Below are 27384 nucleotides of genomic sequence, written 5' to 3' on the forward strand. Positions count from 1 at the left end.
AATGATGTCAGATGGTCAGTAGTGCACAGTTGAGTGCCTTGATGAGACCTTCTCTCATTGTGATCTTAAACGTCTTTGTGATATTGTATAATGAAATCTTCATGTGCTTTCAAAATATCTTTCAGCATACAGAAGGGTCCTACTTGTGGATTTGTAGATCTGATTTGTTAGTCTGTGAGGCAAACTTATCTTAAGCTTAATCACTTCCAGAGAGTAACTTATCATCAGAAACACTGAGTGCCTCAGTACTTTTTTTCAGCTGGTCAATAATTCTTCATATATGAATCTAGATGGCCATTTTTGATGAGGCTTTTGGCCATGGGAATTTTTTTAGCAATACTAATCACTAGCATTTAAAGTTTTACATTAGGACAAGGGGAATGGGAGTGGGTTGTGGGTGGTATGCAGGTGCGCTGAAGTTGTGAAGAGAATGCAACAATACAGTAATTGATGAACCAGTGAGTTGGTAAACAAAGGTGAGTCAGAGCTGAACCAACATCTCTCATTTGGCATTTGCTTTCTAATCTTTTTGGTTTGTTATTCCAACAGAGATCAGTACACAGAGAAATTCGTACACAAGTTTTATTCTTCCCCCGTCCCAACCAGTCCTTATGGAATCATTGTAAACTTATGATGCAGAGAAGGGCATTTATCTGTCTGGTTTGTGCTGGTTGTAGACAAGTAATCCAGCCTAATACAATCTTTCATTGCTGGATCCTTAGCCCTGCAAGACTTGGCTCTTCAAGTATGCATCCAAATACTATTTAAAAGTGGTGAGTGTTTCTGTTCCTACTGGGTGGGAACCTTGCCTCATCTCTCATCCTTATTTTAAATCTATGCCTCCTGTTTTTCAACCCTTTTGCTGAGGGAAATGGGTCTCTCCTATTTATCTAGGTCCCTCAACTTTTATTTGCCTGGATTAAGTCTTCCCTCGGATGCCTCTGTTCCAAGACAAAATCAATCCCATCGATCCCAGGTTGTCTAATTTTTCCTCACAGCTGCAGTTTTCTAGTTCTGCCAACATCCTCCTAAGTCCTCTGCACCACCTTCAATGCAATTGCATCTCTTCTATAATGTGAACAGTACCCAAACTCTAATTATTATTGTATGTTTACATTTCAAGCTTAAGCTTCATGTTTTGTGCAGGAACTAGTAAAGGAAAGCATTTTATACAGCTTTTCAGTTACTATTTCTAGCTGACTGGCTACTTTTAAGGATTAATGAATGCACTTCCTCAAATGCATTACCTCACACTTCTCTGGATTAAGTTCTATTTGTTGCTTTTCTTCCATTTCCATCTCCCACCATCCACAAACCAATGAGGAGCATGCTGAAATTCCCTTCACTTGCTTGGATGAGTGCATTTCCAATAACAAAGCTTGATGCTGCCCAGGGATAAAGTAGCTAACCTGACCATACAATCACCACAAGAAATATTCATGCCCTTCTCCACTGCTACACTGCATGCAGTATGTTCTCAGGCAACTCCAACAGAATCTGCTAAAGCTGTGACTTTTACCACTGTTACGAACTGGGTTACTGTTGGTGAATGTCCCTTTAAGATAGGGCATTGTGTGTGTGTGTGTGTGTGTGTGTGTGTGTGTGTGTGTGTGTTGGCTTGGTTACGTCAACAGAAGATAAAGGACGTTGTTGAAGAAGTCATTCGGAGTCAGTGAGAGAGAGAGATACCAGCCTGCTAGTTGCTCTATCGATGGATGAGAAACAGTCACTGTGCCTGTCACTACAATCCACGTATGGATTTTTGGAGTAATCCGGTGGAGTCCACTTCGTCGTTAACCTGTAGAGGAAAACAGGTATTTGTGTGGACGGCCACGTCTCGGATGCTTTTCGGGGTGACAGATGCTTTGGAACAAAGCAGTGGAGTTCACTTTGTTGTTGACCTGTAGAAGGAAACGGGTATTTGTGTGGATGGCCACGATTCGAGAGCCTTTCGGGGTGAGGAAGATGCGGTGGAGTGGTCACTGCTGAGTAGACACTGAGGTGTCATTTGGGTTCCAAAGTGGAACATTTGGATTTTGTAATTACTCTCTATTTACTCTCTACATCTTTGTTTTGTCTTCAGTCAACGGTGGCTTTGAAGAAGCCTTTGCTCATGTTTCACCTTATGGCTTGCTGAACTGAACTTTGAGAACTATTCCTGGACTTGGAGTTTGCCACACACACACTACGATTTTAGTTTTGGGGTTAATGTTTAAGATTCTAACATTTTTACTTCTAATGTTCTAACATTTTTACTTTTATTTTTCTTATTATCATAGGTAGTTATTAATAAAGTAGTTTTAAACACTTATGCATGACACGGAGTGTTTTTGTTGCTGGTACGTAACACCACCAAGAAGGACAAGGGCAGCAGGCTTGTGTAATGTCCCTACCTGTAGGTTCCCCTGTAGCACAACATCCTGACTTAGAAATCCATACTCCTTCATCTGAGCCGAGTCTAAATCCTGGCATGACTTATTCAACAACACTGTGTGAACACCTTCATGAGAATGACTGCAGTGGTTGAAGGTCACTCACCGTCTTCCAAGAGGAAATGGGAATCAGCAGTAAGTGCTGGCCTTGCTATAATATCTACGTCATGAAAAACAATTAAACGAACAACAAAAATTTGCATTTGATAGACGATTTTGAAAATGCTATGTTGAATTTTGTCATTGAGCAATACATCACGGATACAGGCCCTTCGGCCCAACGAGTCCATGCTGACCGTGGTGCCCACCCATCTAGTCCCAATGTCCTGCATTCAGCCCATAACCCTCTAAGCCCTGCCCCTTCATGTACCTATCCAAGTGCTTCTTAAATACCATTGTACCTGCCTCAACAGTTCCTCTGGCAGCTTTTTCCATATACTCATCACCCTCTGTGTGGAAAAATTGTCCCTCAAATTCCCTTTAAATTTTCCCCCATCACCTTAAATCTATGCCCCCTAGTTTTGGACTCCCCTACCCTGGGGAAAAGACTGTTACCATCCACCTTATCTATATCCCTCATGATTTTATAAACTTCTGTAAGATCACCCCTCATTATGCTATGCTCCAAGGAATAAAGACCTAACCTGGGCACCCTCTCCTTATAACACAGGCCCTTTAGTCCTGGCAACATCCTCATAAATCTTTCCTGAACCATTTCCAATTTAACCACATCTTTCCTATTACAGGGTGACCAAAACTGTACATAGTACTCCAAGTGTGGCCTCACCAACGATTTATACAACTGCAACATAATGTCGCAGCTCCTATACTCAGTACCCTGACTGATGAAGGCCAGCGTGCTAAATGCCTTTTTCACCACTCAGTCTACCTGTGACACCGCTTTCAATGAACTATGCACTTGTACTCCGCGGTCCCTCTGTTCCAATACACTCCCTAGTGCCCGACCATTCATAGCATAAATTCCACGCTGGTTTGACTTTCCAAAATGCATTACCTCACACTTAACTGTATTGAAATCCATTTGCCACTCCTTGGCCCACTTCCCTAACTGATCAAGATCCCCCTGTAATCTACGATAACCTCATTCACTGTCAGCACTACCTAATTTCGTGTCATCCGCGAATTTACTGATCAAGCCTTGTGCATTGGCATCCAAATAATTTATATAAATAATGAATAACAATGGTTCCAACACTGATCCCTGCGGCACACCACTAGTCACTGGTTTCCATTCTGAGAAACAACCTTCAACCACCCCCCTCTGCTTCCTACCTCTGAGCCAATTTTGAATCCACCTAACTAGCTCTCCCTGGATTCCATGGAATCTAACCTTCCAGACCAGCCTATCATGCAGGACCTTGTCGAAGGCCTTGCTGAAGTCCAAATAAACAACATCCACTGCCCTACCCTCATCCACCTTTTTGTTTACCTCTTCAAAAAAAAGACTCTTTAAAAAAAAATTTGTCAAGCACAGCATTCCATGCAAAAGGCCACACTGACTCCTCCTAATCAGACTTTGTCTATCCAAATGCTGGTAGGTCCTGTCCTTCTGAATTCCCTCCAGTAACTTCCCCACTACTGATGTCAGGCTGACTGCTCCCCTTCTTAAACAATGGAGCAACATTAGCCACTTTCCAGTCTTTGGAAACTTCACCAGAGGCTAATGATGAAGCAAATATCTCTACAAGGGCCTCTGAGATTTCTTTTCTAGCCTCCCACAAAGTTTGAGAACGCACTTGGTCAGGCCCTGGGGATTTATCCACTTTAATGTGCTGCAAAGCATGTTAAGGCACATTACCTCCTCCTTGGTAATATGAATGTTCACCAAAACATCTCCATTTGTTTCCCTGATCTCTTGAGCGACCATGATTTTCTCCTTGGTAGACACCAGGAGCGATAAATAGTTAAAAATCTCACCCACCTCCCGCGGCTCAAGACATAGGCGGCCCTGCTGATCTCTAAGGGGACCTAGTCTCTCCCTAGCCACCCTTTTAATATAGATACAGAACCTCTTGGGATTTTCCTTAACTTTACCTGCTAGATCCATCTCGTATCCTCCCTTTGCCCTCCTGATTTCCCTCTTGAGTATTCCTAATCTTTTTATAGTCATCAAGGGATTCACTCGTCCCCAATCTCCTGAACATAATATATGCTTCCTCCTTTTTCTTGACCAGAGCCTCAATATCTCTCGTTAGCCAAGGTTCCCTAAACTTGTCAAGTTTACCCTGCACCCTAACAGGAACATGCTGCTCCTGAACTCTTGATATCACACTCTTAAAAAGCCTCCCACTTGTAATTCGTTTCTTTCCTTTCAAACTGGCTCACCCAATCAACCTCTGGTAGATCCTGTTAGCTAGGAGTTTCTGTTCCTTTTTGATGCAGTATGGGCTGTCATCGCTATTCCTGATATCTATAATTTAGGTAATAGCTCAAGGACACAGGGTTTATCTCAACTGTTTTGTTGGCCATATCTTGTTGGCATTGCAGAGAAGGGGAGATTTTGTGCTCTGGGATAGCTATCTTTGGACTTGGCAGTGAGAGTTTTGCTAATTTAAATTGGTATTGAATTTTGTTGGAACTGAATGTGAGATTGTTCCCAAGAGAGGAGCAATCTGTGTTTCTTTTTTGAAGGCAATTTTTCCTTTCTTCTGGCTAGGATGGAGATGGTTGTTTTAAACAATGCAACATTATATTAATAGCTATTGATTATTTTCCTGTAAGACTGAGAAAAACAGCCCTCTTATGCTTGTTTTATATATCTGCTATCTTTCAGATTGATAATCTGAGGATTTATACAAGGTGTGTGTAATGTTTATCATAATTTCTGTTGAATCCATTGAATCTCTGCCAATTCTAACATCTTTAGCATCAGACCCATTTCCCTATTTATTGCCTGTAACCTCTCTCATGCCCATCAACAACCCCCACCTCCACCACCCCCCTCCTGATTTTCCTGCCACCACCTTCACTGGCATAATTTACAATAGTCAATCAACCTACCAACCAACTTGTCCTTGTGATGTGAGAAGAAATTGGAGCACCCAGGAGAATCCCAAGGGGAATGTTGAAGAAAATCTGTGGAACTTCTCCTGGACATCAACTCGGAGTTGAGCAATATACTGAAGTTTTGTAACCGTTCTGATTGATTGCATTTGGAAATCCAATTAGCATGTTATGTCCCATACAGTATTTGACAATACCTTGATCTTAAAATTTTCAGTGCAGTTGTCAAATCCATAACCAAAGTACATGTTTTATATGAACATAAGAAGTAGAATGTGGGGCGGCACGGTAGCGTAGCGATTGGGGTTTGATTCCCGTCGCTGTCTGTAAGGAGTTTGTACATTCTCCCGTGTCTGTGTGGGTTTCCTCCGGGTGCTCCGGTTTCTTCCCACATTGCAAAGACGTACGGGTAGGTTAATTGGGTTTAAAATGGGCAGCGCGGACTCGTTGGGCCGCAAGGGCCTGTTACCACGCTGTAAATAATAAAAGAAAGCAAGAGTAGAACATTCAACTGCTTGAGCCTGTTCCATTCATTTAAGATCATGGCTGATCTTTTAACTCTGTGCCACTTTCTTGCACTCACCACATGTCGTGATCTTCAATTACAACTGAGGTATAACTTGGAAATCAAGTGCTTTTTAGTCCTTATAAAATAATGATTTGAAAATGTTGTTGCAGCAATTCATTTTATTTCAGAATGGTGAAAAAGTGCTGCTTCTCCCCAATAAAACAAATGGACTAATATGCCCATGCTCTAATCTATTCATATGGTATCTGTATGAGGATGAAAGGTTCCATTGCAAGCTATTTGAAAATATAAAAGCCTGAGAAGGGCACAACATTTGGACCATTTTTGTCATTGAGCGGTTTGGGTTAACTCAGTGCATCCCAACCTTTTTCCTTGCATGACCCATTTAAAGACTGGAAATGTTTTGTATCTCCAAAATGCTGCATGCTACATAATGTTATAGGCATCAAAATACCTGGATACGATCATTCTGTAAATAAATTTGAAACTTCTGTTGAATAGACAAGTGCAGTTCTGCCAGTAATCAGTTGCCTTAAGTGAAAATATCAGAATAATATTTCACTATCAGGCATCACTGTGATCCCAATTTTTCCTTTGTAACCCAAGATTTTGAACTGTGGGTTAAAATCAGTTGCAGTGCTTCGGCTGGGCTAAAATGAAATTTTGTTTCCCTGGAATTTTGTGTGAATTATCAATGATTTATAAACTATAAATATATATTTATATTCTGGAAAATCTTTGCATCTTTCAATGTTTTTCAACTTTTTCCATTAGAAATTTTTATGACCGTGTTTGTAATATGTAAAGGCTGCTAGCGAAACAACATAAAATGTTGAGAAACTCCTGTCTTGTTAAGAAGGATATCTTTTTCCAAATTGAGTATTTTGCTGCTTAGACAAAATAAAATTCAAAGATGATAAATGTGTTGTTTCAAAATTGATTAAATTATAGACGTGCACTGGCAGTGATATTGGAAATTGATAATGGCAAGAGAGAAATACACAATTCACTATCTTATATATTTGGGAAGATTCTCTATTTAGCAAGAGAGAAATACACAATTCACTATCTTATATATTTGGGAAGATTCTCTATTTAAAAATATGTGAAGACAAGCCTGATTGCAATTGTTAAAATAGGTACATCCCAACATTTTCAAGAGGAACTTTACCCTAAAGAACTGGATAAATGCAGTAATTGTTTTGAGAGCTGAAGTTCATCTTGTCCTGCAAGTTGTCCTCCCATTTCTCCAAAAGTACTTATTATAAAGCGTTCTTTACAGTTGGAGACTGTCGGGAACTTTTTGATGAATTTTACATAAATTACTTTATAGCTAAAAAGCACTGTAAATCTTTTTCTGTTCTTCCTTTTTTTTTAGTGTTGTCTTTTTCTTCATTGCGGCAGAAAGATAGAATGGATAGTGGTTGTTCTTTATTGTGTGGTGTATGTTTATGACTAGCTGAGGGAAGGGTCGTGTCTCCCTATAATAATAGTCATGGGGATATTTGAAAAAAATTTGAAAAGTTGATTTCTGTCAGGAATGCAGCTCCAGAAAATAAAACCAAAACCACATTGGTGGTGAGACAAAACAAAAATTCTTCCACTTGATTATAAAAGTTATTAACTGAAAGATTTCACTCTGTGTATTTTCACACATCAACTGCAAAAAAGACAGCACTTTTCTGAAAGGTGTGCACCATGATGACATCAATGACCATTAGTACTGCACTTTACAGTGACTTTTAAGTAACTGGAAGCGATGGCACATTGTTTGATGTAAAGCTACCATTTGTCTTACTTTTCTCAAAAGCAGAGAAGCATAAAATTTTTAATCTTAAAATTTGATACATTTAGTTAATAGCAATGGTTCAGTTAGTTTATGGGTCAGAAATTTGTAGATTCGAGTCTCGCTAATATGTTTTGAAGAACAGGCAGGCAGCAATCCTTTGTGTCCTGGCCAATATTTATTCTTTCATCAACATGAACTATAAAAATAGCTCATCAGTTCATTATCACATTACTGTTTGTGGGAGCTTGCACATACAACCATAGCTTCATCAAAGTAATATATTAGGTGTAGAGCTTTGGAACATCTTGAGGTAATGAAAAGTGATGAGTGAATGCATGCCTTTTTTAAAATTTCTGATTAAGTCTTATAAAATGTCAGTTTTGGCCCTTGGTAACTTGTGGAAGTTTTGGCTTGTTTGACGGACCTTGCTGTAGGATACTGATTTCTGGTTGTGTTAGCATTGCCATAAATGTTCCCATTGACAAACTTCTGTTTATTTTATTTGATAGAATTTGGAGTGAATATTGACGAGCCCTGCAGATGAAGATATGTTCCGTAACAGCCTAAAGATGCTCCTCAGTGGTGGGAAGTCCAACCGCAAGAGCAGATCAAGCGGTGGGTGATAGTTTACTTGTAAAAGCATGTGGATCCATGCACGTATTTTCCTACACAAAGTACATTGTGTGTTTTTTTTAACTACAAAGATATTTTTATTAATGAGTTGCTAATAAATATAATGTACATTAAAAAAACAATTGCTATTTCTCTGGGTAGCGGTATTCCTCGATTTATTTATGAATTTTCACTATAATGCCATTAACTTTTGTGGTATTTATTTTTGATTTTCAATTTTTTTTACTGTAATGAGCGGAACATGATTCTTCACCCATAAGAATATACATGCACCCACATTGCATTTCATCTAGCCAGGTTATGAAATTTCATTTAATTAAAGGTTTTCCACATCTTTTGTAAATTGAAGAATGCCTGTAATGAGTTCTGATTCTGTGTGCATTCCTGGGCATTGTTATTTGCTGTAGAAGCATATTAACCAGATAAACTTTTGTGTACTGTAGCCAAAATGCAGTAGGTTGCTAAAAATGACTCCATGTGGAGTTTTATCCAATCAGAATGTCACATTTGTTCCTTCATGCATCGAAGAGATTATGCATGTAAACTTTTTAACTGAACAGCCACATAATCCTAGAATATGCTGGCAAAATGATGGAGGGTTTAATGTATAAATTGTTCGGTAACTTGGAGGAGGAGTTACACCAAGTTGTAAACCATCACAGATAGCTGGATAGTTTGTGTCATTTAACTGTTTAGTTCATTAAATGTAAGCTTGCCATTATCCTCCCATTACTGAAATTGCATAATAATGACTCAAGTGGAGTTTGTTAGATTGTGTGCTCCTTTTGCCACTCACACAGGGCTTCTCTGTGCTCTTGATGAATGGCCTCTTTGTTCTCAAGTCCATTCAAAACAGTCCTCAACTCTGGCATATGATTGCTTAAAGTTTCCCAAGAGTTGGTGAGGATAATGCACATTCTTCAAGGAAGCTTCAAGCACGTCTTTGCACCTTTTTCTGTGTCCATCTGGTAATTTCCATGGCAGAGCTTGGAATGGTCTATTTCGGGAGTTGGGCATGAGGACGACTTGCCTTGCAAGTAATTCAGGTCTCAGTACTGGGGATGTTGGGTTGGAGAGGATACTGACTTTATTTCGCTCATCCTCCAATGGATTTGGAAGATTTTATGGAGATAGCATTGGTGGTATTTTTCCAATGCCTTGAGATGCATGCTATAGGTAGTTCTGGTCTCAAGCATTTTTGGGGCTAGGGATCACTGCTGCCTGATAGATCACGAGTTTTATACCAGATCTGAGTTCCTGATCTTCAAGTACCTTTTTCCTCAATAGATGAAAATATGTGCTGACATACTAAACGTTCTGGTGAATTTCATCATCACTATTTTGCCTTTGCTAAGTGGTGGCTCCGGATATGGGTGGTAATCCATATTTTCCAGGGTCTCACTATGAATTTTTGTTGTTAGAGGGCAGTGTGATGCTGTGGGGCAGGTTGGTGGATGATCTTGGTCTTGCAGATGTTCACTATGAGATCCATCCTCACAGATGTCATTGACTCTCACTAAAACATGTTGTAGCTTAGCGCAAGTGTGCACAATTGCAGTTCCCCTGTGAGTGAATGCTTGGCTGATATTGGTGCTTTTCATATAGCTTACAGACTGAATGGGGAACTTTATTGATGACTCAGCTATTTAGTGAATAAACTCTAACATTTGGGAATTGAAGTTTATTTTTGGAGGGTGGGTGGTGGAAGCAGGAGATTTCTGTAATATAAACGTCAGCAGTTCAGACTATTCAACAGATAATCTTGTCTATGAAACTGAAGAGAGAACACAGTTCCAGTATATGGTTGTGCAGAAAAGAAGCTACCATGGACATGGGCTTAGAAACTGAATTGTCATCTTTGAAGACCAGCAGAAAATAAAGCTATGATCTAACAAAACTGTACATTTGTCTGTATAAGTATGCAGTTCGAGTCCTTAATAATAAGAGTGAAACCCAATTGTGATATGTATCACACTAAACTTCCTATAATCTGCTATCCAGTTGTTTGGAAATTCCGTTGGTTCAGTATCTGGATCACAGGGTTTGGTTTCATGCGTTCTATTTAAAGCTCATGGGGTCTCTGTTTCTGCTTCCCCCTCTAAGCTCACAGTGGCCCCGTTTCCTTGATCCCTTCAAACCAACTGGAGCCCTGTTGCCTCGATCCTTGTAAAGTCCTGCACTCTCTGTAAACTTGCCTGGTTTATTACGCGTACTGTGTAATATCTGGAAAAAGTGAATTAAATGTTCTGGGGGTAATAATAGAGGGGAGGGTCTAACTTCCAGAACTGTCATATTATTGAAGTTTTGCAGCAAGTGATGCAACCAATGCTTCGACCTAGTTATTAACATTCTGTTCAGCAGTTGATTTCTATAGGACGCAAAAAACAACTTGGGTTTAAGCTGAAACAGATAAAATGTTGCAAAAGCTATTTTTATTATCTCAGCCAATTGAAATAGCTAGCGGCTAAAAAAAATGTAATAGGATTCATTCAGCATAATAAGCTTTTGCCTGGAGCTTGCTGTTATGATCACGGTAAAACTGACAGTGCTCATTGTCATTACCCATGAAACTGACAGCAGCTTCTGGAGGACGCAGTTAAATATGGAAATGTGAAATTGCCAGCTGTGATCCTCTGTTCAGAGTTTGCTGTTTTGCAGACTTCTCCAGCAATAACCTTTTGAACTCAATGATCTGACTAGAATTTTGGTATTTATAAAATATTCTTGATGTGAAATATTATCCTTTATGCATGAGATGTAATTGAATTTTTAATGACTTGAATTATGGTTTTCAATAACTTCTCTGGATTTAAGAAAAACTAATTTTATGTTTTGAAATTATGATTGTCTTTGATAAATATTTAAAGACATAATGGAGTTTTTTCCCAAAAGTTTTTATTCTGTTTAACTTCTACCTTAATCATGTATTTGTTCTAATCTGAGGTGGAGAACTCCAAAAAATTCCGCCTTCTCACCTCATCCCTAACTCTCTGACGCCTTATCCCAAGGTAATGCCTCATAGACCTAGTCTCTCCAGTTAAGGCACACAACCTCTTAGCATCCGCCTTATCAAGCCTTTCAGATTTCTGTATGCTGCAATTAGATTATTTTTTTTTAAAACTCCAGAGGATATTGCCCTATTCTACTTAATCTCAGTTTGTTCATTTGTCTGGTAAATTCTTTACACTGCTTCAACATAAGTATACCCTTACCTGTTAACAAAACCATACTCCAATGTCTTGTACAATTGTAGCAAGAATTCCATACCCATGTACTTCAAAACTCCGGCAAAAAAGACTAATATGTCATTTGCCTTTCTATTTAGTTTTTGTACATGCATGTTTAATGTCAATGATTAACATGAGATCACGCTTTTTCTGAACCCCAATTTTTAATAGTTGCCCTCCATTCAAAAAGAACACTTTTTCCTTGTATTTTCTACAAGGTGAATGATCTCGGATTTGACCATTATGTTTATTGTCCAATTCTCTATTTCTTCCAATATATTGCCTTGCACCTCATTAGCCCTTGTGTAACAGCCCTTTGGATGGTATCTTAAATGCCTTTTGAAAATCTATATGCTATGTCCACTGGCTCCTGTTTATCCAACTAGCTCACTACATCCTCAGCTAAATATCTCTAAGGTTATGAAACACAATTCTCCTTTCATAAACCAGAAGAATATGCCTAATAATGTTGTAATTTCTAGGTTAACCTATTTTCCCAACAACAAATGTAAGACCAGTTGCCTGCAGTTTTCTTTATTCCTCATTTCTTGAATAGCTGTGTTGCATTGTAATGCTTTTCCCAGTCTTCTAAGACATTTCTACAATCTGTAAAATTTTGACTGATTACTAATAATGTGCCTATTACCTCTGCAGCCACCTCTATTTGAACCTCAGGGTGTAGGCCTCTGAGTCCAGAGGATTTGACAAATTTTAGTCCAATGGGTTTCTCCAGTATTTTTTCTTCACTGATATTAAGTTTGTCATTTACAAATAGATAGAGGGTTAAATATATCAGGGTTAAGTATATCACAATTAAATGCACCAGGGTGGTGTGGGATAGTGGGGTTTAGATTCATGTATTGAGGGAAGAGGAGGAAAAGCTGTTCCATTGGGACAGTGTTCTTACAATCCAGATGATTGTGGCTGTCGACAGGAACTTTAAATTGATTGGCAAAGTGGATGGAGAAGATGGTGAGGATTGGGGAGCAAGGATTGCAGGTTTTGGGTGAGGGAAAGGTTAGTTTTAAAGGAAAGGGTCTTCATATAGTTATACGGCATCGAAATGGGCCCTTAAGCCTACCATGTCCATGCTGATCTTCTGTGCCTCTGCACTAATCCCACTAGCCCACAATAGGTCCATATCCTTTTATGCCTTGCCTATTTAATGTAGTGATTGTATCTGACTCCACCATCTCCACTGGCAGCGAGTTCCAGACATCAATCACTCTGTCTAAGACAAAAAAAAGACCGTCTACCCTCTATCTGTCTCATAATTTTATATACCTCTGTCACGTCACCTCTCAGCCACTTTCACTCCAGGGAAAACTAACACAACCGATCCAGCCTCTCCCCAGTAACCTGGTAAACCTCCTCTGTACTCTCTTGAATGCAACCACATCCTTCCATGGTGGCCAGAACTGTACACAATATGTAACATCCCAGCTTTTTAATATTCAATGCCCTGACCTATGAAGGCTAGCATGCATGTGCCTTTTTCATCACCCTGTCTGTCTGTGTTGCCACTTGCAGGGAATTATGAACTTGAGCCCTAAGATTCATCAACATTCCTTGGTGCCTGACCAGTACAGTACAAGTCCTATCCCTATTTGATTTCTCTCAATGTATCGCCTCGCTCTTGTTGGGATTAAATTCCATCTGCCAATGCTCTGTCCAACTTACCATCTGATCTCTATCCTGCTTGGACAACTTTCCTCCCTATCCACAACACCACCAACTTTTGTGTCTTCCGCAAACTTACTAATCATATCTCCTACATTGATATCCAGGTTCTTAATGTATATCACAAACAACGTGTTTCCAACACCGATCCCTGTGGTACACCATAGACTTCCAATCAGAAAAGCATCTTTGCATCACCACCCTGTGGCTCCTATCAAGTCAATAGAACAAATTAGTGATCTGAGTGCTGGAAAACACAGGAAGAGAAGCTTAACCGGTAATAGCGCTTTAGTAAACAATCGATTGAAGAAAACTTGCAAAATGTTGAAACTGAGCTGGTGGATTAGAATGCACGAAGCATTTGTTGCAAAATAGATAAACTACTGGCACAAATAGAAGCCAATGAACTTGCTGAAATGGCTTATTACTGAGATGTTGTTGCATGGTAATTAAAGTTGGGAATAAGCATTCGAGGACACTTGATGTTTAGAAAGAACAGACAAAAAGGAATAATTGTTCAGTACTGGGGGAAGGTGGTGATGTTTAGCCCAGATAGTAATGATGCAAGTAATGGATCTTGGTCAATTAGAAAAGGAAGTAAAATATGGTGGTTAAAGAGGAGAATAAAGCAAAATACTTGTTGGAAGAGATTAGAGCACTACCTCCCCACAACGACCACCACCACCACCACCCACCCCCCCGACACCCAATAGCCGCAACATAATTGGAGAGAGAATCAATCAAGGAATAATAAGACTGCAACCAAGGTCAACATGGGGTATTTCATTCTACATTTGACTTGACGAACTAAATTGGCATAAGTAGTATGAAGGATGAGTTTATAGAATGCACTTATGGTACTTTTAAGAAACCAAATATAATTGAACCAAATAGAAAGCAGACTATTTTAGACTTTGTCTTGTATAACAATACGGGTTAATTAGTAACCTTAAGAGGTCCTCGAGGGAAAAGTGATCACAATGTGATTTGAATTTTGTATGTAGTTTGAGATGAACAAGTCATTTGGGAAATGGATTCTTTAACAAATAAATCAATTATGTAGCTATGGGAGTTGCGAAGGCTGAAGTAGGTAGGGAAATGGGATTATAAATTTTGCCAGGAGGTAAACAAATGCAAGAATTTTAAGAAAGTTTTTACAATTCCTAAGATACTTTACCTTGAAGAATAAAAGCTCTGTGTGGAAAAAGTAGTTAATTAACAGGGTTCAAGATGGTAGAATGTGAAAGAAAATGCTTGTTTTGTGCCAAATGTTTGCTGGCAGTAGCCAGTGGTTTGAAGGGGCCACTGGAGTTCAGGCGTTTGTACTGACTTGCATGAGCTTGTGGCAAGTGTAGGACTGAAGTGACAGAAGCTGCCCCATCTGTCAACTGTAGTACTTCATATTGATTGAATTGTATTGACCGAATTCAAAGCTTTGCCCAGTTTTGTCTTCTCTCATGGTGCGTAAGGACATTATTGGGGTAGGTCTAGTGTTTCACTGCCTACCTAGTTGTCACAGGCCTTGCTGTGTTTCACTTGATGCCCCCAGGATCCAGGGGCAATGAGTTGCCACTTATATACTTGTACTCAAATAGCCGTGACGCGTGGGTTGTCTGTATTTACCTACACGAAAGAAAACAGTGTAGTGATTTAGTGAAGGAAAAGACAACGTGATTGGCAGTTCAGCCAGCTTGATGAAATCACTTGCTGGATATGTGGAACCATCTGGAAGTAATGCTGAACAGGAACCATTGTTGGAAGAAAGGAAAAACACTTCTCTGAGGTTGCTATATCTTTTGTCGGTAGTATTTTTCAAGTCGTACAGAGTGTCACTGCTAACTGTAAAATCTACATTTTTATTTCCAATATTTTAAAGTTCAACTCTATTATTTCCTGTAACAATAACACTTTTAAATTCCTCAAATCACTTCTTGCAAGATTGTTTGAAAAGTGAAAAAACACATTAGACTTGATTCGGTATTTGATTTACCTAGAAATAGATTGAGCAATTGTTTCTCTTTCCATTCTGTCTGCTGCTATACAAGTTTTTGTAACTGAGAATACCAAACACAATGTTGTAGTTGCTCCTGCATTTCAATATGGTAGGAATTCAAGATTAGTTTATCAAAGAAAAACCCGCCCATGTGCTCTAGTCTTAATCAGCCCACTAGATGTAAGGAATAATCTTGAAATAGTTTTGTTTGAATTGTTGAACGCACACCATTTCACTCCTAAACTGGTAGTTTCATTATTCAAGGATTGTTCTTGGAATAAAAGGATTTCCTGAGTGTTGAAATTAAGCCAGATTTTTGCAGTGGCTATTTGGTGCCAATTTGTGCTTGAATTTTCCCTGCTTTCTCCTTTCTACTGAATCTCTGATGAGAACCATTCTATGGGAAAGCTTTGTATCGTGAGAATTTCATAGCAGTAACACCAGCAGATCTTCCTAGGGATCAGAACAAGAACATAAGAAAAAGAAGCAGATGAAGGTCTTTTGGCCCCTGGAAAAAATATCATATTTGCCAGAACATGTTACGAAAACAATCCACTTGATTCTTGAGGAACAATTTTGCACATAGGCCTTTTTATTTCATACAGTCTAATAAATTGTTTTGATAAACCACATGCTTATAATTCCCCCTTTTTGGGGTGGGGAGAGAGGAAGACAAATTCATGCAGGTTGAATTAGTGGAACTAAGCCTCTGCAATTCTTCATACACGTGGGAATCTAGCCTAATTTCAGTCACCTTGATCTGAATTGGCCGCCCCACTTTTCTTTGGTTTTGCTTCATTATCTCTTTCATGAATAGATTTTTTCCAATGTGAAGAGGTGCATATATGCCAAGTATCACTTGAAAATGTATCACTTTTGAGTACAATGATATAAATAGAAACCCTTCTGAGTGATGACATAATTAGACTTTTTATATAATTTGTGTTATTTTAGGAATTTCAAATTTCCAGTATTTGTATTATTTTGCTCTTGTAACTTAAGTAGCAGTTGTTTGTTTTATTTTGGTTACACTGTCTGGTGTTCAAGGGTGTATGCTGTTTTCAGTATGGGTTGCACTGCTAGATGGTCCAGCAGCTCAAATCAGGTCACCATTGTGTTTCTACTTGTTCAGTATCTGAGCAATATAAGGAAACCTTTTATGGCAGAATTTTTGAGTTAAGCACGGGTTGTGATCATTATATTTATTTACCTTCTTTTGGAAAAGAAACACAGGCCTGGGAATTTGATCACGTAGAGCTGTTTATCTGAAAATTGACTTTTCTGAGAGTGAAATGTGATATCCCATTTCTAGCTTATTTTGTGTTACACTGGGCACTTTCCTGTGAGTTCTTCATTAGATTTGTATCAGATGGCATCATTGGCGGTGCAGTACCTTTTAAAATGTTACAGAGGAAATTAGATCATGTTGTGCTGAGGAAAGGCCATTATTAGTCACTTTAGGAAAAACCATGGTTTTATTAGTGCTATTCTGGACAAGCAAACTACAATGATAAGATCCATTAGTTTTTCGCTATCGCTTAGTCATTACCAACCCCTACTGATCAGTTCAGTTCCCTAATCGAGGCCTCAATTTCAATTCCACAGATGTGGAATTTGTAACATGGGACAGTTCAGTAAGGTGCCTTGTGAACTATTGAAATGTATTGTGAGAGCCCAACACCAGAGTGGTGTTAGGGTGGGGCACAATGTCTGTGTTATATGCCCTTCCTGCACAATTTCCAGGCTGCAACCTCTTCCAATAATAGTTTGTTTGTACTTCAAACTGATTAACTTCAAAAGTAAAACCATCTTATAGTATTATTCACAATTTCAGAATACTCCAAAATACACAGTCAATGAAGAACTTTTAAAAGTGTAGTCACTTCTGTAATGTAGGAAATTGACTATCAGTTTCTTCATGGCAAGGTTCCACAAACAGCAATAAAATATCATTTTAAGTGATCTTGATTGAGTAGTAAATTTTGGCATGGAGTGCTCTCCTGTTCATTGCCCACTTGGGAGATCAAAAACATCATGCTTCTGCCTGTTTGTTTTAACAGGCCGGATAGTGCTGATAGCTCGTTGATCTACAGAGAATTGCTTGCCAGCTGCAGTGTATGGGTTAGCATGTTCTAGAGCTGGAGATCAAATATGGTCACATCTGACTTCCCACTCTGTTCCCCGGGCTTGCCATTGAGTTCAGCAGCATTCCATAATGATGTAAGCTTAGGGCCAGATATTAAAAAGGTAAATCATTTGTTATTTTAATTAATTTACAGGAATTGTGTTTTATATTTTGATTTTAATTGTTTTTTTTCTCATTTGTTTCTAAATGTCTTTAACCGTCAGAGGGCCACTGAATGGTCAGCCACATTGTTGTCAATTTGGAGTCTCATACAGGCCAGATAGGGTAAGAATGGCAAATTTCCTTCCCTGAAGGATCATCCTGAACAAAACAATCTGGCAGGATCATGGTCACTGTTATTGAAAGTAGTTTTCTATTCCAAATTAATTGTATGAAATTAAGTTCTTCTGCAATGGTGGGTTCCAAATTTGTTTCCAGATCAAAAATCCAGATCTGTAGACACTAGTCAAGTAACATAGCCACTATACTTTTGCAGCGATAATGCAGGAACATGTCTTATAATTGTTCAGCAGAACCTTCCTTGTTTTTGCATTCTGTGGCTCCATAATAACACCAAAGATGCCTTTTTTTCAGTTCTGCTCCTGCTTTCTATTGAAAGTTATGTAATTTATTCTTCTTCTGACTAAAATCACAATTCTCTGCTTCACAATTCTCTGCATTATACCTTGTCTGCCCAACTCACCAGTCACTCTATCCTTCTGATTCTGCTACTGTCTTTCTCGTTACTTAACACACTTCCAGATAAAGTATCATCTGCCAAATTAAACCTTGTTTTACTCAAAAAAGATGTAATTCTAAAGCTGACACCTGATGAACATAACCTGTTTTTCACCTCTGCTCTACCAGTTTGTTGTCTATGCTGCTGATGTCTCATTGTATTCGTATAGTAATTTGGTACTCCTAATAAATTTCTTGTTTCAGTTTCATTGGAGTTAGAATACCATTTTGAAGAAAGATCATTTTAGCCCACATACAACAATTAATTGTGTTAAGAATTATAGGTATAAGCTCTGTGTCTCTTGATTTGTGAACGTTGCTCAATCTAATAAGTTGTGTAAAAGAGCAGGCAAGTTATCTCATCACGTGCGAACTGTTCGATTGGATCTACATTCTGAAATCTTACTTATTTCAAATGATTTTAAATTATTGGTTTGGCTTCACTATCGTCTGACGTCTATAGATTCTTTTTGCAAAAACACGACTTCTTTCATCTAATAATCTGCGGTCTTTGCATTCATGATTATTCAAAAACAGAAGAAATCTTTCATGATTTATTTTCTCAAATTGATGAATAAATTTGAAATCTCTACTAAAATTTCTTTATTATTTTTCTGTCCATTTGGAGAAAAAAAAACAATCTTAGTTAAACCAATCTTCAAAACTATACCTCTTCATCCTGATGTTATTGAATTAAATCTTCATTTTTATGGGTGTAAATCTTCATTAAATGGGATATTCAGCGCTTGCGGAAATTTTCTGGCAGCCTTGTAGCAAAATTCTTGTTGACTGTAGAAAGTGAAGAGTTCCTGATTACTTTGCAGCTGTAGCAGGAGACATTGCATTGTGGAGAAATAATGCTATTCAAGTGAAGTCTTGAGCTTGAAGCAGATGATAATGAGGCCAAGTATAATTGGCTTGTTAAAATCAACAAACTTGGGAACTGCTGCTCTGAATAGATTTGCACAAACATATAATTGGAATTGTTTTGATATGTTATTTATAATAATAATGGAGTGTGTGTTAGTAAATTGAAGAGTCTCTTTTCCTAACCAGGGAACAATGTTAGCTAATGGTATACTTTTGAAATGAGATTCTAACTTGGTCCAATAGGAACTCATCTCAAACTCTTGATACTGTGGTGGCAAACTTACGGATCACTTAATGGTGTTTAGAATTTTGTCTTACAACTACATAAGGAGTCTTGGGCTATGTTTTACAAATCAGTATTTGGCACAACTATAATAACTAGAAAATTTTGTGAGCCTCTGTGGCACAATTCTCAATCTGCAGGCTGCAGTTCCAAGCTCTGAGTTTGCTGATTTAGAAAAATGAGCTCCTACCGACTAGTATAATGGAGGCTCCATCGCCCTGCAAATTCTTTCCTGCCGTGCTCTTATCCAGCTTCCTTTTTGAATGCTAGGTTCAAAGCTGCTTCCACTAGTAGTTCCAGCTGAGCTTTTCAGCCCCTAACCAATCACTGAGAAATATTTTTCCTCGTGTCACTTATGTGCCTATTGCCAATCACCCTCATTCTGTGTCAGTTGATTTTTAATTCCACTATCAATGTCAACAGTTTCTCTCAATTTGCTCTTCCTGTACCCTTCGTGACGTTAAAATATAATGTTTCATATCAAGTGTTTTGTATCTGTTACAGTTTTGTTGTTTGTCCCTTGCTCATCATTAATCTCCTCTTTTATTTCCGTCAACTCCAGATGGTTCAGCCGTGACTAACAAGCCTTTACCGCTCTTTCTCAACTGGCATCACCACCATTTGTGTAGTTCAGTTCCTCATGGTGTTCGCCCTATTACAGAAATGCAATTTGTTCTGGCCACCCCTCTTAAGTTCTCTACAAATAAAAGTATTTGATTTCTAACGTTTTCCAGATCTGATGAAAGGTCATCGACATTTGTTTCCCTCTCCGTGGATGCTGCCTGACTTGAATATCTCTAGCATTTTCTGTCTTCATTTCTCATTTCCAGTATTCTGTATTTTTTGTGTTTTATGAATTTAAGTCGATGGACAAAAGAAATGGCAAGATTATAGTGGTCAAGAATGCATTGATTGTAAAGATAATGGAAAGAAGCAATCTTCAAATAGAATTGTATAAATAATTTTTTAAAAAATTACAGGTTAAAGCTGGAGAGGGTTCAGAGGAGATTCACCAGGATTTTGCCTGAGATGGAATGTTTCACTTCTGAGGAGAAATTGGAGAGGCTGGGTCTGTTTCCTCTGGAGCAAAGAAGGGACATGATTGATGTATATAAAGTTATGAGGGGTATAGATAGGGTAGACTGCAGGAAACTTATCCCCATATCAGAGGTAGATAAAACCAGCGGACATAGATTTAGAGTAGTGGTAAGTGATTTAGCGGGGATCTGAGGAGGACCTGTTTCATTCAGGGAATGGTGAATATCTGGCATATGCTGCCTGAGAGAGTGGTGGAAGCAGAGTCGCTGACGGCATTTAAGAAGTGTCTAGATGAAACTTGAATCGCCTGGGCATAGAAGGCTATGGGTCAAGTGCTGGAAGATGAGATGAGTACAGATGGGGGTGCACTAGTCAGAGTGGATGGGCCAAATGGCCAGTTTCCATGCTCTGATTAGGTGGGTGCTGGGATTAATTGAATAGCTCGACCAAAGAACCAATGTAGATATGATGGACCAAGTGACTTCCTTCTTTGCTGTGTGATTGAACACTGTAATTCTGTATTTCTTATTCTTTTAGTTGTCAAAGAGTGAGGTAATCTGCCTTCCATTTTGGATTTAATTGGATCTGTAATTTAATTGTGATTGAAAGGGGACACATTTAAAAAAAAGATTTCACAAAAGAAAATTAGCTCAAAGATGCTTTCAAATTACAAATGCATTGAAGCATTTGAAGTGGAGAAGTTCCTTCATTCTTGGAATGTCTGTAAGAAATGTTATATAAATGTAGCTGACATTGCCACGCTGTAAAATGTACATACATAGGAATCTGGATAAGTGACCAGTGTTTTTCATGGTGTTGGTTGAGGATAAATATTGACCAATCCGTTTGAAGAACTCCTTGCTCATCTTTCAATAGGTCCAGCTTTCTTGTGCATCTTTTTGAACAAGTTTCTGGCATCAATTTAACATCTCAGATAAGCAATGAGAGCTCTGATTTCGCATAGTTCTTTGATCCCACCAATTGACTTCAAAATCGAATGTTATGGATCTCTCTCCATTAAATTCATGCTTTTATTACTGCTGTTATCGCATCAAATGCAAAACTTGTCCTGGTTTAAAATAAAGGCCTTTTCTTAGTTGGCCAAGTTATTGGAAAGGAATCTTGAGGTCCTGAATGTTGAAACTTAAATTATCTTGGAGCTGAGAGATCTTGAGGCTGAACTTGCTTGAAGAAGCCCCAAGTCGGTTTGAGTAACATTGTCAAAGGTTTATCTGATTCTGCAACCAGTTGATCTTTTAGTTTAATGTATGGCCATGTATGTGTAAAGGTGATGTTAAACGAAACTAAATAACTTTGTCGCCTCCACCTATCACCTCCCAGCTTCTGACGCTACTTGCACTCTCCCCTCCTCCATCTGCCTATCATCCCTCCTCAACCAGATCCACCTTTTGCTTGCTAGCTCCACCTCTTCCCTCCACCACCTTATACTGGCTATCTCCACTCTATCTTTCAGGCCAGATGAAGGGTCATGACTCAGGATGTTGACTGTTTACTTCCCTCCATAGATGCTGCCTGTAAATCGAATGTGGCTTCTCTGACACACGTTTTGGTCCTGTCCTCTTTTGGAAAAATATTGGAAAGACATTTTTAACATTATCTCAACTGTATTGAATATTGATTTACAACCTCACCGTATCACTGCAATTTTTGGATTACCAAGGATAGAGTCTGGCCACTTATCTGCTTCCGCTAACCGTATGATTGCCTTTGTCACATTAATGGCCAAACAATCCATTTTGCTTAAATGGAAGGATCCAATACCCCCTACTATTTTCCAATGGTTTTCTCAAACTATATCATGTTTAAACTTGGAAAAAATTAGGAGTGGTACTGTTGATCCTTCGCTCAAATTTGAAGATATTTGGAGTCCGTTTATTCAATACTTTCATATGATATAGATCCCTTTTCAATAACTTTTCAATTTAGAGGAACGGAGTTGACGACATAATATTGTACTGTTTCTATTGAGAAATTTCAGTCCAGTTTTTTTTGAAATTTTCTTTTTAGTTTGGTTTGTTATATTATTTACAATTTTTTTTATTGATTTGGGAATTTTTTTTCTTTTATATACACTGAATCTTTTTCTTTCTTTTATATTATATTTATCTACTAAGAGATCGTGAGATCTAAAGATTTTTTTATATTTTATTATTCTTTATGATCATCTATGCCACGATTGTTCTCTTGATTTCTTTGTATTACATGTACAATCATCGATGTTATATATTAATCTGTATTAATTTGGAAACTAATAAAAAGATTGAAAAAGAAAGAAAAAAGATGCTGCCTGACCCACTGAGTTCCTCTAGCATCTTGTGTGTTGCTTCAGATTCAAGCATCTGCATTCTCACGTGTCTCCAAGTAACCATCCAACCTGTTGGTGGAGGCATTGTTCAGTACAAAAGTTGCTTTCACGAGAACGTAAGAAATAGGAGCAGGGGGAGGCCATTTGACCCTTCAAGCCTGTTCTGCCAACAGTAAAATCGTGGCTGATCTTCTTTCTTAAGTCCATTAACCTGCCTTATCCCCAGCCCAAGGATACCAGAGTCAATTAAGCCACCCCTAAACGGATGTTGCAAAGCTTGTGTAAATAAATAGCTGCCGTATTTGGTATTGCTACACTAATGGAGTTTTGGGTAACATCCAACTGATTTGTCCACATTCTAACAGCACCACGGGAAATTCTTTACCTTTTCAAGGTAATCAGGCAAGTTCAATGAGGTTTTATGAAAGGGAAGTCGTGTTTGAGGAAATTAAGTGCTGTGGATAAAGGGGAATCTGAGGATGTACAAAACTTAAATTTTCAGAAGGCATTTGACAGGGTGACGCGTTAAAGATTATTGTGGAAGATATAAGTTTATGGTGTGGGAGGTTATATATTGATGTGTGTGGAAGATTGGCTGGCGAATGAGACGCAGAGTAGGTATAAATGGATAATTTTCTGGTTGGCAGTGTTACAAGTGGTGTGCCGCAGGAATCGGTGCTGAGGACTGCATGTAAATAAATCAGATGAAGGCACGGAAGGTTAAATTTGCTGATGACACAAAGATTGGCAAGGAAGTAAGTTATGAGGTTGTGCAGACTTTGCAGCTTAAAACTAAATTGTTTTCTCTCTTTCCCAGTTCTGATGGAGGGTTTTCAACAAAAAACTTCAGATCTGTTTCTCTTTCCAAAGACTCTGTCTGACTTGCTGTGTGTTTTCAGCATTTTCTGTCTTCATTTCAGATTTCAAGTATCTAACGTTTTTACTTGATTTTCAGTGGGCATGTTATGCTTTTGTTATAAAAGGCATTGGTGAGACCACGTCGCGCGTAGTCTGTGCAGCCTTGGAATTTGAAGTAGTAATTTTTTGGCTGTAAACTGTCCAATGGGGGTGAAAGGTGCTAGGGGAATTGAATATAAAAGTGGTGAGACTGTTCTTCAGTTGTATAGGGCACTGGGGAGATCAGACCTGGAGGGCTCAGTGCTTTGGGAGCAATTCAGAGAAGCTGTACTAAACTAAAACCAGAAAAAGCAGGGTTGGCTTATGAGGAAAGATTGGACAGGTGATGCTTGTATCTACTGGAGCTTAGATGAGTGAGCAGGGATTTGATTGAAATACATAAGGTCCTTGGGTGTTGAGAGGGTGGATGTGGAGGGGATATATCCAGTTGTGGGAGAAACTAGGAGTAGGAATTTCTGTTTAAAAATAATGGATCGCCCATTTAAGACGGTGAGGTTGTATTTCTCTCTCTCCTGAGAGTTTAGTCTTTGAAACTTCCCCAAAGGTTGGAGGAAGCAGAGCCTTTGAGTATTCCAAAGGCAGAGGTAGGTGGATTCTTGATGAGCAAGTGGTGAAAGGTTACCCCTGTTAGATGGGAGAGTAAAGATGAAGTGACAGACACATCAGCATGATCTTGTTAAATGGCAAAGCAGGCTTGAGGGGTCCAATGGCTTGCTCCTAATTTGTTAAAGCAAAGGTCTCCCAATCTTGGGTTGCGACACATTTTGCTGTTGCAGGGACTCTTGACAGATATTATAATAAATAGTTGTGGACTGGAGCAGAAACAATTAGTTTCTCAAAGTGTCTGGAATCCCATTGGTTGATTATCAAATTGTGATGGGTTATCTTTGCCTTTCTCCATTGCAGGGACAGAATCAACATGGCAGAGTGGATGGTTTGATTGGGTTTCTGCCTGCTCATTCCATTTCTTGTGCCTGACCTCCTTATGCTTTTGTTACCGTGTTTGGTGTCTTTTGCAAAGCTTCTCTGCCACTTTGAGCAGTCTTGGGCCTAGAATCTCATCTGTAAGTGAGGATGGTACATTTTTTTTTAGGGAGGTTTTGGGGACATCTTTGAATTGTTGTCTCTTTCTCCCCCCTCTCTCTTTTTCTCCCCCCTCTCTCCCTCTTCCCCCCTCTCTCCCTCTTCCCCCCTCTCTCCCTCTTCCCCCCTCTCTCCCTCTTCCCCCCTCTCTCCCTCTTCCCCCCTCTCTCCCTCTTCCCCCCTCTCTCCCTCTTCCCCCCTCTGTGTCTCAGATTAGAGTGCTTCAGGAATCTAGTGTTGGGCATGTGAATCGTGTAGCCTGCTGAGTTAAAGATGGTTGAATGTGATCAGAGGTAGATTCCTGAGAATGTTATCCTAGGAGAGGATGCTGATGTTGTACCATCAACATTCACTGGTGACACAGATGAAAGACCTCCAATGCTGTGAGGTGCCCATGCATACAGGAGGGTTCCAATCTCTGCTGCTTGGTGCTGGGTTTGAGATGTTGATCTTAACCCTCTACTGTTATGAATATTGCTGGTGCATTGGAGCAATGGTGGGCTTTGTTGTTGATTTTGGCCCAGGTGAAGAAGTGCCTCCTGAGATATGGGAAGTGATCCCTGTCAAGCAGGGTTTGATCGTTGTGTGGCAGGGGCACATTGAAGAAAGACCTTGGTTGTTCATATGGCCATCCTCTTGTACACTTCATTGAAGTAATTGATCTCAGACAAGACTTGTGACATGTGCATCATGACTGATTTCATTTGTTTTATTTTTGATGTCTTAAGTTACCTAATTGGTCATGACTGTGTTAAGTTTTGATTCTGTGATTTTTTTTTTACAAATATCTTATAAGTTTGCTTGTGTAACCTAATATGCAACTGTATGTACGTGGTGATAGATGTAACGCATTCACAGCCCTCTGGTAGATTATTGAAGTTTTCCAGGTTTGCCTTGACCTCCCAAGTATTGTACATTGATTTTGTTTGAATGTTTCAATTGTCACAGTGTTGAAACCTTCCTGATCTGCTTGAGTTCCAGTATAGACTCAAATGCTAATGGTTTCTTTTCACTTCGTAAGAGTCCTTGCTGCATTTCCCCTCCTTTTTTAATATATATATTGCAAAACCTCTTAAACTGTTTGTGAAAATATAATTCCATTGCAAGTAAGGATGGACCATAATGGGAAAAAAAAACTAATTTAAGCAATTTTTCCATGGGGCTTTTTCTGTAATTTGCCTAATATGTTGTTTTTGTTTAAGCTAAAGTTTTGCTGTAAATTTTGTGCATAAAAACTGCTAAAATTTGTACATAGCTAAAATGTTCCTTTTGCATTTTTTTAAAAATTCATTTTCCAGTTTATGTGAATTGCTGGTAAGGCCAGTATTTGTTGCCCAACCTTGATTACTGCTGAGAAGACAGTAGTGAGTTCCAGTATGTGCTGAAGGTTGGGAGTTTCAGGATCCTAATGATGAGGAAGGACACTATTAGCTTGCAAAGATGCATAAAGCATTATCAGTGGTGTACTCCATCCCAGGAAAGAACTACTCATCCTGTGCTCTGAATTCATCATTCCAAAGTTCCTTTAATAGGTGCACTGAGGATATCCCGTCATTAATACAACACCTGCAAAATACTTATTTCATAAATACGAACTTTATTTCTGCTTATACTGTTATACTCAGCACTGATACGAATAATTATTAGCTGTATGAGACTAACTTGTTCTGTATTTTAGCAGATTACTGGTGCTGATTATTTAAAAGCAAATATACTGCATTGCTTTGAACTGTCATTGTTTGAAGCTTTTGGCAAGAATAATCCCCATGGCTGGAGCTAAAACATTTCCTGGAGAAGTTGTTTTATGAGTGATATATGAACACCTATTTACATCAGTTGCATGTTTGAAATAATTTTCTATCTGTTTTGGGTTCCCTTTCAGAAATGGTAAATGTGCTGTGCTTCCACTAATATTCTGTACATGATATAGAACAGGTGTTATTTAAACACATGCACAGTATTTATTGACTTCTGAATTTGACACTACTATTGAGATGAGTGTTGCAGATCCTTATAATAAGTAGTTACAAGTGAACATACCTGCTTCTACTGTTCTTCCATGAGGCTGAGGAGTAAATATTTTGCATTGACAAACAGATGTAGCATTTATAATTTTGAGATGATGAATGATGGAGCTGTGGGCTAACTTGGTTGATAGTTTTGCTGTTGCAGTGTTAAGTTTCTTCTATAGAATGATGTCGATAAATGCTAGTAGAGAAAGTTGGATGGAGAATACCAGAGTATTTAAGTTTGAAGCAGGAATCTGTCTTGAATTAACTTGGATTCTATATCTACTTGTGTGCTTCCTCCATTATCATGGAAAGTATTCTTTTGCTTCGCACTTAAACTTTACAGACCTTTCAAATAATATAAATGATTTAAAAAAAATTTTGATCTGTCTCTTTCACATAAGAGTTTGATTTGGTTTCAAAGAACCTGGTCAATTTTGTATAGAACAGAAATGTGAAAATAAGAACAGAAGTGAAAAAACCCAGCTCTTTAGACATATTTTCATGCCATTCTCTATGTTTTGCCTTTGTTCAACAAATATCAGGAAATTGGCAAGGAAGCAGAAAAATTGCTGATGAAGCAGCTGTTCGATCACATCGCAATACTCTCAGCATATAAAGTGTTTCCCTGGGTGAAAGAGTGGGGGCCATTTCTGGGTTGGTTTGCATCACTCTGGAAATTCCAGC

General features: G+C 38.7%; 1 protein-coding gene across 4 annotated transcripts in view; it reads left to right on the forward strand.

Moving 5' to 3' along the window:
• tanc2a (tetratricopeptide repeat, ankyrin repeat and coiled-coil containing 2a) overlaps window positions 1–27384 on the forward strand; it is a 591670-nt gene that overhangs the window by 129664 nt on the left and 434622 nt on the right. For all 4 annotated transcript variants that reach the window (XM_052038520.1, XM_052038521.1, XM_052038522.1 and 1 more), the window contains exon 3: window positions 8284–8389. In XM_052038520.1, the coding sequence (XP_051894480.1) occupies window positions 8323–8389 (67 nt within the window). In that variant the 5' untranslated portion in view covers window positions 8284–8322. The remainder of the gene's footprint in view (window positions 1–8283; window positions 8390–27384) is intronic.

This window comes from Pristis pectinata, chromosome 25 (genome assembly GCF_009764475.1).
Source record: "Pristis pectinata isolate sPriPec2 chromosome 25, sPriPec2.1.pri, whole genome shotgun sequence".
Taxonomy (NCBI): Eukaryota; Metazoa; Chordata; class Chondrichthyes; order Rhinopristiformes; family Pristidae; genus Pristis; species Pristis pectinata.